This window comes from Ranitomeya imitator, chromosome 1 (assembly GCF_032444005.1).
Source record: "Ranitomeya imitator isolate aRanImi1 chromosome 1, aRanImi1.pri, whole genome shotgun sequence".
Classification (NCBI taxonomy): Eukaryota; Metazoa; Chordata; class Amphibia; order Anura; family Dendrobatidae; genus Ranitomeya; species Ranitomeya imitator.
Genome location: NC_091282.1, coordinates 422,047,624 through 422,061,166, shown reverse-complemented (window position 1 = coordinate 422,061,166; position 13,543 = coordinate 422,047,624). Strand labels below are relative to the sequence as shown.

General features: G+C 44.5%; 1 protein-coding gene across 1 annotated transcript in view; it reads left to right on the top strand.

The window, feature by feature from the left end:
* The window catches only part of OSTF1 (osteoclast stimulating factor 1), a 68,651-nt gene that overhangs the window by 32,215 nt on the left and 22,893 nt on the right, over window positions 1-13,543 (top strand). The window contains exons 4-5 of the mRNA XM_069763195.1: window positions 3,508-3,571; window positions 6,999-7,052. Of these exons, the coding sequence (XP_069619296.1) occupies window positions 3,508-3,571; window positions 6,999-7,052 (118 nt within the window). The remainder of the gene's footprint in view (window positions 1-3,507; window positions 3,572-6,998; window positions 7,053-13,543) is intronic.

The following is a 13,543-nucleotide window of genomic DNA, read 5'->3' as shown; positions in this document are numbered from 1 at the left end:
GCACAGCGACGATGATGTCATAAAGGACGTAGACATCCCGCGTCTGATTGGTCGAGGCCACAAGGCCTCGACCAATCAGCAACGGGCACAGTATCGACGTAGACGTCATAATGGTTGCCATGGCGACGATGATGTCATAAAGGTTGCCTCGACCAATCAGCGACGGGCACAGTCTGCCGCGAATTCTGGAATAATCATTGTCCATATACTACCGGGACATGCATATTCTAGAATACCCGATGCGTTAGAATCGGGCCACAATCTAGTGTGTATATATATATATATATATATATATATATATATATATATACCGTATATACTCGAGTATAAGCCGACCCGAGTATAAGCCGACCCCCCTAATTTTGCCACAAAAAACTGGGAAAACTTATTGACTCGAGTATAAGCCTAGGGTGGAAATGCAGTGTTTATACTGGCCCCATAGATGCCCCAATACAGTGCTCTGCAGTGTTTATACTGGCCCCATAGATGCCCCAATACAGTGCTCTGCAGTGTTTATACTGGCCCCATAGATGCCCCAATACAGTGCTCTGCAGTGTTTATACTGGCCCCATAGATGCCCCAATACAGTGCTCTGCAGTGTTTATACTGGCCCCATAGATGCCCCAATACAGTGCTCTGCAGTGTTTATACTGGCCCCATAGATGCCCCAATACAGTGCTCTGCACTGTTTATATTGGCCCCATAGATGCCCCAATACAGTGCTCTGCAGTGTTTATACTGGCCCCATAGATGCCCCAATACAGTGCTCTGCAGTGTTTATACTGGCCCCATAGATGCCCCAATACAGTGCTCTGCAGTGTTTATATTGGCCCCATAGATGCCCCAATACAGTGCTCTGCAGTGTTCATAGTGACCCCATAGATGCCCCAATACAGTGCTCTGCAGTGTTCATAGTGGCCCCATAGATGTCCCAATACAGTGCTCTGCAGTGTTCATAGTGGCCCCATAGATGTCCCAATACAGTGCTCTGCAGTGTTCATAGTGGCCCCATAGATGCCCCAATACAGTGCTCTGCAGTGTTCATAGTGGCCCCATAGATGCCCCAATACAGTGCTCTGCAGTGTTCATAGTGGCCCCATAGATGCCCCAATACAGTGCTCTGCAGTGTTCATAGTGGCCCCATAGATGCCCCAATACAGTGCTCTGCAGTGTTCATAGTGGCCCCATAGATGCCCCAATACAGTGCTCTGCAGTGTTCATAGTGGCCCATAGATGCCCCACATTAATCTGTGCGATGGCCGCTGCTGCTGCAATAAAAAAAAAAAAAAAGCCATACTCACCTCGCTACTTGCAGCTCCCAGCGTCTGGTCCCGGCGTCTGTCTGCACTGACTGATCAGGCAGAGGGCGCCGCGCACACTAGTGCGTCATCGCGCCCTCTGACCTGAACAGTCAGAGCGCAGATAGACGCCGGGAAGATGGATCGGCGGCTGGAACGAGGACAGGTGAATATAACATACTCACCTAGTCCTGGCGATCCTCGCACTGTCCCCTCCTGTCACAGCTGTCTTCCGCGCTGCAGCTTCTTTCTCTGTCAGCGGTCACCGGCACCGCTGACAGAGAAATGAATACGCGGCTCCGCCCCTATGGGAGGTGGAGCCGCTTATTCATATCTCTAATGAGCGGTCCCACGTGACCGCTGAAGAGAGGAAGAAGCTGCAGCGCGGAAGCCCGTGGGACGGCAGGGACAGCGCGAGGATCGCTGGGACTAGGTAAGTATACCTCAGCGCCCTCAGCCCCTCACCCGCCGACCCTGCCACTACCGTGACTCGAGTATAAGCCGAGGGGGGCACTTTCAGCCCAAAAATTTGGGCTGAAAATCTCAGCTTATACTCGAGTATATACGGTATATATATATATATATATATATATATATATATATATATATATACCATATGTGGGTGGAGAAAACTTATATAGTATACCGTATGTGGGGATATATATAGAATATACTACATCTGGAGGAAAATACTAAAATGCCACATCCTGGATATCTGAAATATTCCAGTTGCAAATTTTTATTCATTGCATAGTGGAATGTGTTCATAACAATAAAACATAACAATTATCAATGTAAATCAAAATGAATATCCCATGGAGGCCTGGATTTGGAATGATACTCAAAATCAAAGTGGAAAATCAAATTACAGGCTGATGCAACTTCAGTGGAAATGCCTCATGACAAGGAAAAGATGCTCAGCAGTGTGTGTGGCTTCCACGTTCCTGTATGACCTCCCTACTGTACAACGCCTGGGCATGCTCCTGATGAGGTGGCGGATGGTCTCCTGAGGAACCTCCTCCCAGACCTGGACTAAAGCATCCGCCAACTCCTGGACAGTCTGTGGTGCAACGTAACGTTGGTGGATGGAGCGAGACATGATGTCTCGGATGTGTTCAATCGGATTCAGGTCTGGGGAGCGGGCGGGCCAGTCAATAGCTTCAGTGCCTTCATCTTGCAGGAACTGCGGACACACTCCAGCCACATGAGGTCTGGCATTGTCCTGCATTAGGAGGAACCCAGGGCCAACTGCACCAGCATATGGTTCCACAAGGGGTCTGAGAATCTCTTTTCGGTACCTAATGCCAGTCAGGCTACTTCTGGCTAGCACAAAGAAATGCCACCCCACACCATTACTGACCCACTGCCAAAACGGTCATGCTGAAGGATGTTGCAGGCAGCAGATCGCTCTCCACGGCATCTCCAGACTCTGTCACGTCTGTCACATGTGCTCAGTGTGAACCTGCTTTCATCTTAGAAGAGCACAGGGCGCCAGTGGCGAGTTTGCCAATCTTGGTGTTCTGTGGCTAGTGCCAATCGTCCTGCACGGTGTTGGGCTGTGAGCACAACCCCCATCTGTGGACTCCAGGCACTCAGACTATCCTCATGGAGTCGGTTTCTAACAGTTTGTGCAGACACATGCACATTTGTGGCCTGCTGGAGGTCATTTTGCAGGGCTCTGGCAGTGCTCCTCCTGTTCCTCCTTGCACAAAGGCTGAGGTGGCGGTCCTGCTGTTGGGTTGTTGCCCTCCTACAGCCCCCTCCATGTCTCCTCGTGCACTGACCTGTCTCCTGGTAGCGCTTCCAGCCTCTGGACACTACGCTGACAGACACAGCAAACCTTCTTGCCACAGCTCGCATTGATGTTCCACCCTGGATGAGCTGCACTACCTGAGCCACTTGTGTGGGTTGAAGAGTCCGTCTCCTGCTACCACGAGTGTGAAAGCACAACCAACATTCAAAAGTGACCAAAACATCAGCCAGAAAGCATTGGTACCGAGATGTGGTCTGTGGTCCCCACCTGCAGCACCACTCCTTTATTGAGTGTCTTGATAATTGCCAATAATTTCCATCTGTTGTCTATTCCATTTGCACAACAGCATGTGAAATTGATTGTCAAACAGTGTTGTTTCTTAAGTGGACAGTTTGATTTCACAGAAGTTTGATTTACTTGGAGTTATATTCTGTTGTTCTGTACTCTTTTTCACAGAGTGATACAAATTGGTGGAAGGGCACCTGTAAAGGAAAAACTGGGCTCATACCAAGTAATTATGGTAAGATTTTTCTGTGCTACCTTCATCATACTGGGGCGAGTCAAGAATTGCAGATTTTATGTCCCCTGTGTTTTCTGTGGGTTCAAAATATGGGTATTTGTCCGACTGCTAAATCATTTCTGTAATCTTCAAGGGAACTAGTCATGTTCCAAATGCTATTATACTGCAGATACGGGGTTACTCTGCAGGTTTATGGCGTTGTAAAGCTGTGTTGCCACTGCGCTGAAAGCCTGGCAATCAGGAGGAAATCACTCAGCAGTCATTCAGTGCAAAGCTGGCTGTCAGTCAGTACTGGGGCACGGTTACACACGCCACTCGCTCCTTACTGAAAGCCGCAGAGAAATAAACTTAATGTGCAGATATGGGGTTAATCTGCAGCTTAGTAGTGTTGCACTCTTGTCCGGTCATCTTACTGAAATCCTGAGTGCCAGGAGAAAATGTACCTTGTTCCTCCTGTGAGCCGCCGGCTTACCATACGTCCCGGCACTTTGACAGCTCGCTTTTCACAAATGCGTTGTAGTTAAGTCAGATGTTGAAATCTCGGTGATGTACTACTAGCAATAGACATTACATTGTAATCAGCATTTTTTTCTTACACATATAGACCAAAGCTCACCCCTGTTTGTTTAGGGCATTGATGTGTTTGCCAAGTGTGAATGTTCAGAGTTTATGTGGGATGATTGTTTTTGGTGCTCCGAGGCTCAATAAGGCAGGCCCTACCAAAACTGAGGCAAGACGGAGGACATAATGACTCATTTGCCTCATTAAAGATTACACCCGAATCACGTTTTTCATGGCTTCAGTCAGAAGCCCTGAAGGATTCAGTAAGGTGGCCATGTGGCCCAAATGCAATATGGACGGCCTAAGACTGTGAACATACACCGAGCTGCAACTTATAAATTTAAAGGAGGAAGACTGATTTTCCCCACTAAGAACAATTTGCAGAGCAAGCAGTTGGGCAGCAGGAGAAACTAGGGAGGGTATAGGAAGCCTTGATGTTGGCTCATGTCTTTGGGTTAAAGAGAAAGTCTTAATTTCAGCTTTTTAAAATGCAGAAATGGGCAGAATAATAAGTATTCCTCCTCACAGTGGTGGTGATCTCAGTATTGGAGTGTTCTTTTTAGATGTGACTGTAGTAATTCCAGATTTGTCATCTAGCTATACAAATTGATATCTATTCCTCTACTTGCTGATAATCTGCTGGATGGCCAAATCCAACAGACATGGTTATGGTGCAAATGGAGATGGCAGCAGTACTTATGTCATGTCTGTGGCTAACTTGAGGCTATGTGCACACGTTCAGGTTTTTTCGCGTTTTTTTCACGGTTTTTCGCGGTAAAAACGCTATAAAAACTCATTAAAAAAACGCATACATTATGCATTCTATCATTTAGAATGCATTCTGCATGTTATGTGCACATGGATGCATTTTTTCCGCGAAAAAAATGCATCGCGGTAAAAAAATGAGCATGTTCATTATTTTTGCGGATTTTCTGCGTTTTTCCCGCAATTCTATGCATTTTGGAAAAAACGCACCAAAAAGGCATCAAAATCGCGGTAAAAACGCATGCGGATTTCTGGCAGAAATGTCCGTTTTTTGTCAGGAAAATTTCTGCAAGAAATCCTGACGTGTGCACATACCCTCAGGCTTGTAACCACCGATCCAAATGCAACATTTTAGTATAATCCAGCCGAATTTTGCCTATTTTTTTGGTTGAGCCATAGCTATCAAATTTTCTTATTATTACAGCCTTTTTTAGATGTTTTTCCACTTTTATTGACGTACATCAAGACTCAATATTTACAGTGTTGACTCTAAGACATCGGCCCGACATGCTGGATATCAGCTTCTGGCCAAAATTACGATTTGTGCAACCCATTCTTAACCAGTGCTTTGAAGTTTATCACTATTTCTGTGTCCTCCAACTTTTTGAGAATTGCTCAAGTTCTCAAGGGTATTTTGATCTGGGGAGGTTCCTGTCCAAGTGCCCTAAGTTACTATGCTTTGTTCATTGAGCCTCTTATCAATTTTGCCTTGTGACATTGCGCCATCATGTTGAAAAATTCATTGTTCATCGCAGAGTTGATCTTGGAGGATGTTTAGATGCCACTCTTTATTCATGGCAATGTTCTTGGGTAAAATAGCGAGTGAGACCACTCCATTGATGATGAAAAGCTCCCACACTTAAAAGGTGTCAGTATACTTTACTGTTGGCATGACACAGTGCTCGTGATAGTGCTCACGTCTTATTCTCCCTTCATCCAGATGTCCCAAACAGTCTGAAGGGACAGAGAAAATTACTTTGCAGGAAGTACAGAGATTGGACTACAGAGTACTGGCGTGAGCCATGCCAACAGTAAAGCATCATAAGACCATTCATACTTTTCATTCCATGGAGTGGACTCGCTCCCAATTTTGCCCAAGAACACTGCCATGAAGAAAGAATGGCATCTAAACATCCTCCAAGATCAGCTTCTACCAACGATCCAGGAGCAGTTTAGTGATGAACAATGTTTTGCAGCATGTTGGAGCGCCATGTCACAAAGCAAAGGTGATAAATGGCTCAGTGTCCGGCACGCCAGGGCAAATTGCAGAAGCTTTGAAAAATAAGGGTCAAATTTTTAGTCTCTGCATACATTTGTCGTAAATGTCAATACAAGTGTGAAAGCGTATATATTGCTTATAATTGTTCTCCAGCAACCATAGAAGCATCTGAATAAAAGTTCCAAAAACACGAAGGTTAAGGCTATGTTCACATGATGTGTTTTTACCACTTTTTAATGCATATTAAAAGCTACTTTTTACAGTACCTGCGAAAGCCATGAGATTTCAGAAATCTCACGCACCCGATTTTAAATTTTACTATTTAAAACGGCAACATCAATTCTTTCAGCATTTTGACAACATTTTTTTCACCATAGAAAGCAATAAAAGTGCAAAAACGCAACCATGAGTTTTTGGTGAATGATACGAACTTTATTAAACATGCACTGTAGATAAATGATGCATATAATCTGCAGCAAAACCTTTTTGGAAGCGGGTTTTGGCTGCAGTAAAAAAGCAGTGTGTGAACATTGCTTAAAGGACCAAACTTTAAAGCCAGAATTTGTATCGATTTTAAAACTTGTGCCCACGACTGTAGATTACTGCAGATTTTGCACTTTAAAATGCGAAAAAAATGAGATCTGAACTAATTTCAAATGCAGCGCATGCAAATTCTGTTGCAGACCTGCAAAATCCTGGATCGTTAAATCAATGGGGGCAGCACTATAGCGCTAATATTAAGTCAGCAATAAGCATGTTTCCAAGACATGCAAGATAATTTAGCAAAATATGCCAATATGTATAAAAAATAGTTTACGGAACTATTTCTTGATGCTGCTTGCACATATGTGTCATAATGAAAAATGGAACTCTTCTTTTCAGTTGCAGAACAGGCTGAATCCATTGACAATCCACTGCATGAAGCAGCTAAAAGAGGTGAGTGTTATCTACTTACCAGGACTTTTTTTCTTTTTAAAGGATCCTGTCAGCCCTTCCTGCATAAAATATTAGAAGACGCTTTAGGAAATGGTGACTTGGTTATTATTATTTTTTTGTGCAAATCAGGCTGGACATGCACTAGGGTTAATGCACTTGGAGTGCTTCGTCCCTATGTGAAAACTTGCTGACAGGTCCCATGTATACTAACTCCGTACACAAACTTTTTTTTTTTTTTTTTTATCTACTCAAATGCATTTTTAGTATTGATCGTTTTCATTGGATGATTGCTGTGTTTTTATAAGTGCCAGATTGTCACCATTAACCTTGTAAAAGGTTTTGTTTTGTTTTTTTGTCCATTGACAATTTATTTTTATTTTTTTAAAGACCTCTGTTTTCTGTCAGTAAATTAAGACACGTTTTGAGAAAAATGTAAAAAGCAAAAGTGTATCAGATAAGCTGCGTTCATGGGTTGCATGCTGCGGTGAGTTTTCTGCCATGATAGAATTGTGTGGTTTTACCTTGATTAAAACAAAAAGAGCCACAGGCCCAGAACATGTGAACTCGGCCTTAGGGTTGGGTATTTGCAGAGGTAAAACCTTTCTCCTCAATGTATAGTTTGTTTTAAAAACGCAAACCTTGCTTTCCTTACCCTCTCCGGGTCTAGCGCTGAGTCTGTTATCATCTGCAATGCTCATGTCACGTCAAGAGCACTGCAGCCAATGTATGACTTCAGTTTCTCAAATTGTTTTGTGCTGTCTACATGGGAAAACCTGTAGTTCTATTGATGTGATGTCTGTTACTGTCGGGAGCAGTAACGGACACTCGGCGCTGGACCCGGGGAGAATACGTAAATAATTTTTTAAATATAAACTGCGCCATGGGACAGAGTTTTTCTGTAACCAGAAAACGCCTTTCATCCCTTAACGCAATATCATATACATGTATGTGATTGCGGGGGGTGAACGCTTGTGGAGTATAGCAGATGGTGGCTATCTTAAATACTCGTCATCTGTCTCTGACTGCCATGGTGGGAAATGAACTCCGGCTGCTGCTGTCAACCATTTACTGTGGTGTTGCAATCGGAGGATTGCAGGTTAAAGTTCCCTTAGGGGACTAAAAAATAAAGTTCAAATCACACTCCTTTTCTCCCATTGAAAAAAAAAAAAAAATTAAACATACCTTATATACTCGTGTATAAGTCGACCCGAGTATAAGCCAAGGCTCCTACTTTTGCTGGGAAAACTTATTGACTCGAGTAGAGTCGGGTATAAATTCTCCCCTAATTCTTATTCTGGTATGCATGTCTCCTTATCCCCATCTTTGTCTGCATAGCTCCTTATCTCCATCCTTGTATGCATGGCTCCTTATCCTCATCCTTGTATGCATGGTTCCTTATCCCCATCATTGTATGAATGGCTCCTTATCCTCATCCTTGTATGCATGGCTCCTTATCCCCATCCTTGTATGCATGGCTCCTTATCCTCATCCTTGTATGCATAGCTCCTTATCTCCATCCTTGTATGCATGGCTCCTTATCCTCATCCTTGTATGCATAGCTCCTTATCTCCATCCTTGTCTGCATGGCTCCTTATCCTCATCCTTGTATGCATGGCTCCTTATCCCCATCCTTGTATGCATGCCTCCTTATCTCCATCTTTGTCTGCATGGCTCCTTATCCCCATCCTTGTATGCATGGCTCCTTATTCCCATCTTTGTCTGCGTGGCTCCTTATCCCCATCCTTGTCTGCGTGGCTCCTTATCTCCATCCTTGTATGCATGGCTCCTTATCCCCATCCTTGTCTGCATGGCTCCTTATTCCCATCCTTGTCTGCGTGGCTCCTTATCCCCATCCTTGTCTGCGTGGCTCCTTATCTCCATCCTTGTCTGCATGGCTCCTTATCCCCATCCTTGTCTGCATGGCTCCTTATTCCCATCCTTGTCTGCATGGCTCCTTATTCCCATCCTTGTCTGCGTGGCTCCTTATCCCCATCCTTGTCTGCGTGGCTCCTTATCCCCATCCTTGTCTGCGTGGCTCCTTATCCCCATCCTTGTCTGCGTGGCTCCTTATCCCCATCCTTGTCTGCGTGGCTCCTTATCCCCATCCTTGTCTGCGTGGCTCCTTATCCCCATCCTTGTCTGCGTGGCTCCTTATTCCCATCCTTGTCTGCGTGGCTCCTTATTCCCATCCTTGTATACGTGGCTCCTTATTCCCATCCTTGTCTGCGTGGCTCCTTATCCCCATCCTTGTCTGCGTGGCTCCTTATCCCCATGCTTGTCTGCGTGGCTCCTTATCCCTACCCTGGTATGCATGGTTCTTCATCTCCATCCTTGTATGTATAGCCGCCCATGAGAAAAGCATTAAAAAAAAACCAACATCCTACTTACCTTCCCTGCGCGCCCTCGCAGCATCTCATGTGTTCACGCTCATTGTTATTCACCTCTCTCCCGCCTATGGGAGTGGAGAGGGGTGAATATTCATTACCTTAATGAGCGGGCACCCATTTGAGCCCAGTGGCTGTAACTGTGCACGCTCTATAAGAAAAATGAATATTCATTGCCAGTGCAGTGAATATTCATTTCTCTTTAACAGCAGGCACAGGCTTTAGCCGCAGCCCCCGGCACCTGCCTCCTGTGACTCCTGCTCTGACGCCCCCCCTCCCCCACCATACATGAGTACATACGGTATTTGCTATCGCTACATTCATAAGTGTGATCTATCAAAACGCCATAATCGGAGAAAATCTTTTCGTGACCACTCCTCCCTAAAAAAATAAATAAAAAAAGAAAAAAGATCTACTGTGTTAGTTGTAATCATGCACAGCTCTGCAGTGAGAGCAGCCATTCCATATCACACCGGTAACTTCCCATTTTATTTTAAAATATGCTTTGTAGGCAGATTCTTGGAGAGATCTTTGCCCGGCCCATAGATCTTAATGTCTAATTTATGTATTAAGGAAAATGTGGATTTCTCTGGAATAAGACATTGAATCGAAGGTATCATTATTTGGCTTCCTGTGACCTCTCTATGCGCATATAGATGACATGGGAAGGTTAGTCCCACTGACAAATCCTCTTTAATCAAATTCTATTAATTAGCTGGTTGAGAAACTTTCAATTTCCTGTATGAACAAAATTTCAAAATCAATTCTATGTTGCCAAAATATATTGAATGCCATGCCAAGCTCCATGAAGGAAAAATCCCTGCACCTTCTACGCACTATTGGCCTTGTCCTGGCAGCATTCTGGCACGCCTGCTGGTGGGGTACATACTGCATGGCTGTTTCTGTACTGGAGGTAAATAAGGCAGCACAGCCCAATCTTTCCCCAACTCCTGGCCATGAGTGAAGTCTGGCCTCTAACCAGAGGCACTAATCTCTCTCCTTTGCTTCTAGTTTACTACAGTGTGTCATCGCAGTGGAAATGTCTTATTCTGGAGTCCAGACTGTTTAGCTCACATAGACAACTATTGTATTTTTTTAGCTGTGAGCTGGCCTTGTTGTTTTTTTTGTTTTTTTTGCTACAGGATTTAGCCTCTGTATATTAGCAACATATAACGGACAGCGGGTAGAAATTTTAAAAGTGGCAAAATATTGGTACACAGAAATGCATTCGAAATGTAGGTGACTGTTCACCAGTATTGCTCCAAACAGATAAGGCTGATGTAAAAAGTCCACGTACCCCAGTTAAAATACAATTTTTTTTGACGTGTAAAAAAATTATACCAAGCTGAAGAATTTCAGAACTTTTTTTTTACCTTTAATGTTACTTATAATCTGTATAAATCGATTGTGAAACAGAAATCATTTTTGAGGGAGAATGAAAATAGCCAAAATAAAGTGTTTGCATAAATGTGAACTCAGAATTGGGGATGTGGTTGAGTGCAGAATTAACCTATCACACTTAATGCTCATGCAGAGATACGTGCAAATTGGTCTGCGGGTCTCCCAATGAAAGTGTGACAGCCTCACAGAAATATATGAATCTGTCATACTCTGGTCAGGAGAGTTGTGGCAAGTTGGTGCTTTGTGGTCTGAGAGCCCTTAAACTCATGTTAAATAGTAGGGAGTACACACCTGCTACCATTTAAAGTGATTCGGATGAGCCACATATAACATTTAGCTGTCCTCGTAGGATTTTCCTGTTCTTTCATAGTTGTATTTTACAGCAAAAGCCATCGTATGTAAACCGCTTACTATGCTGCAAATGGTCAGTCGACAGAAGGGTACAAAAATATTTCAAAGACATTAGATAGTCTTCACGGTGTTCCATGGTATTGTCATCAAGAATTGGCTAAATTAAATTTGAAAAGTGATTTTACTTAGTGCAGGATGGTCTTCAAAAATTGATGCAACGCCATGAAGAAAATTGGTCTTGGAGGCTGCAAAGAGGCCTACAGTAACATTAAAGGAACTGTAGGAATTTCTGGCAAGTAGTGGTTGTGTTACTGCATGTGAAAACCATCTCCCAAGCAATCTACCCTTCATATGTCTGGCTTTCTTCTTAAAAAGACAAATATCCAAGCCTGGCTATACTTTGTCAAAATCTAAGTCTGCCAAAAGCATTTGAGAAAAAGTGTTATTGAGAGCAAAGCTGAACATTTTGGCCATAATATTGAAAGGCATGTTTGGCGCAAAGCCAATAAAACGCTTCACCAAAAGAAGTCCATACCCAGAGCAAGGCATGGTGGAGGCTTTATTCTGCTTCTCAGGCTGTTTTCCTGCAGCTGGAACTGGGACTTTAGTTAAGGTGGAGAGAATTATGAACAGCTCTAAATATTCAATTTTGCATGAAACCTTCAGACCTTTGCTAAAAAAGTTGAATTTCACCTTTCAATATGAAAATGACCCTGAGACTACTGCTACATCAACAAAAGAATGGCTTCAAATATTTGGATTGTCCCAACCAGAGCCCTGACTTGAATCCAAATGAAAATCTGTGGGTTGACCTGAAGTGCGCTTTATGCAGGAGATGCCCTTACAATCCAATAGACTTGGAGCACTAAGGCGAGGAAGAGTGGACAAGGATTGACAATTTTAGTTGTGCCATGCTGAAAGCATTTAGTGTCTCATACAGTAGTTTAAGCATGTGAATATTTATGTAACCAATTTATTTTACTTCTTTATTTTTCCACCATAAAGATTTTTTTTCTTGAATTGTACATTTATGGATTATAGTAAAGGTGTAAAAAAAACAAAAAAAACAAAAAAAAAAATACATAAATTTCAGAACTTTTTCCACTGCAGAAACCTGGCATTTTAACATGGCTGTGTAGACTTTCTATATCCACCGTATATTAGTAATCTACTATATAATTGTCTAAGGGTCACTTCCGTCTGTCTGTGTGTCCTTCTGCTTGTCTGTCACGGATATTCATTGGTCGCGGCCTCTGTCTTGTCATGGAAATCCAAGTCGCTGATTGGTCGTGGCAAAACGTCCACGACCATTGCCATGACCAATCAGCGACAGGCACAGTCCGGCGGCAACATGGCCGCGCCTTCCTCCCCACAGTCAGTGCCCGCTCCATACTCCCCTCCAGTCAGCACTCACACAGGGTTAATGGCAGCGCTAACGGACCACGTTATGCGTGTAACGCACTCCATTAACGCTGCTATTAATCCTGTGTGACCAACATTTTACTATTGATGCTGCCTATGCAGCATCAATAGTAAAAAGATCTAATGTTAAAAATAATTAAAAAAAATAAAAAATCGTTATATACCGTATTTTTCGGACTATAAGACGCACCGGACCATAAGACGCACCCCAAATTTGGGGTGAAAATTGCAGAAAAAAAGATTTTTTATAACATGGGGGTCCGTCTTATTGTCCGAATTTACAGTATCTTATGGCGGTGGCAGAGCAGGGTCACAGGAGGCAAGGTGGGGTGATGCTGGGATGAGGAGGTGCTGGGATGAGGAGGTGCTGGGATGAGAAGGTGCTGGGATGAGAAGGTGCTGGGATCAGGAGGTGCTGGGATCAGGAGGTGCTGGGATCAGGAGGTGCTGGGATCAGGAGGTGCAGTGAGAGGTATGGCGTGAGAGGGGTCCCTGGCGTACCATGCAGGCTTACCTAGGTGGCAGAGGTGCGGTGGCAGAGGTCCGGTGCAGAGGTGCGGTGGCGGGGGTGTGGCAGCAGAGGAGGCGCAGGAAGCGGGGTCCCTTTCCCCGGTATGGTGATGCAGCAGGCCCGGTATGCAGCAGAGCCGGGTGAATCCTCTTGTTATCGGTGGGCGCGGCCATCTTCCTGAGGCCGCGCGTGTGCAGATGAAGCGCTCTGCTCCCGGGGCTTCAGGAAAATGGCCGCGGGAGGCCGCGCGTGCGCAGATGGAGATCGCGGCGGCCATTTTCCTGAAGCCCCGGGAAGCAGAGCGCTCCATCTGCGCACGCGCGGCCTCCGGAAAATGGCCGCCACCACCGATAACAAGAGGATTCACCCGGCTCTGCTGCATACCGGGCCTGCTGCATCACCATACCGGGGAAAGGGACCCC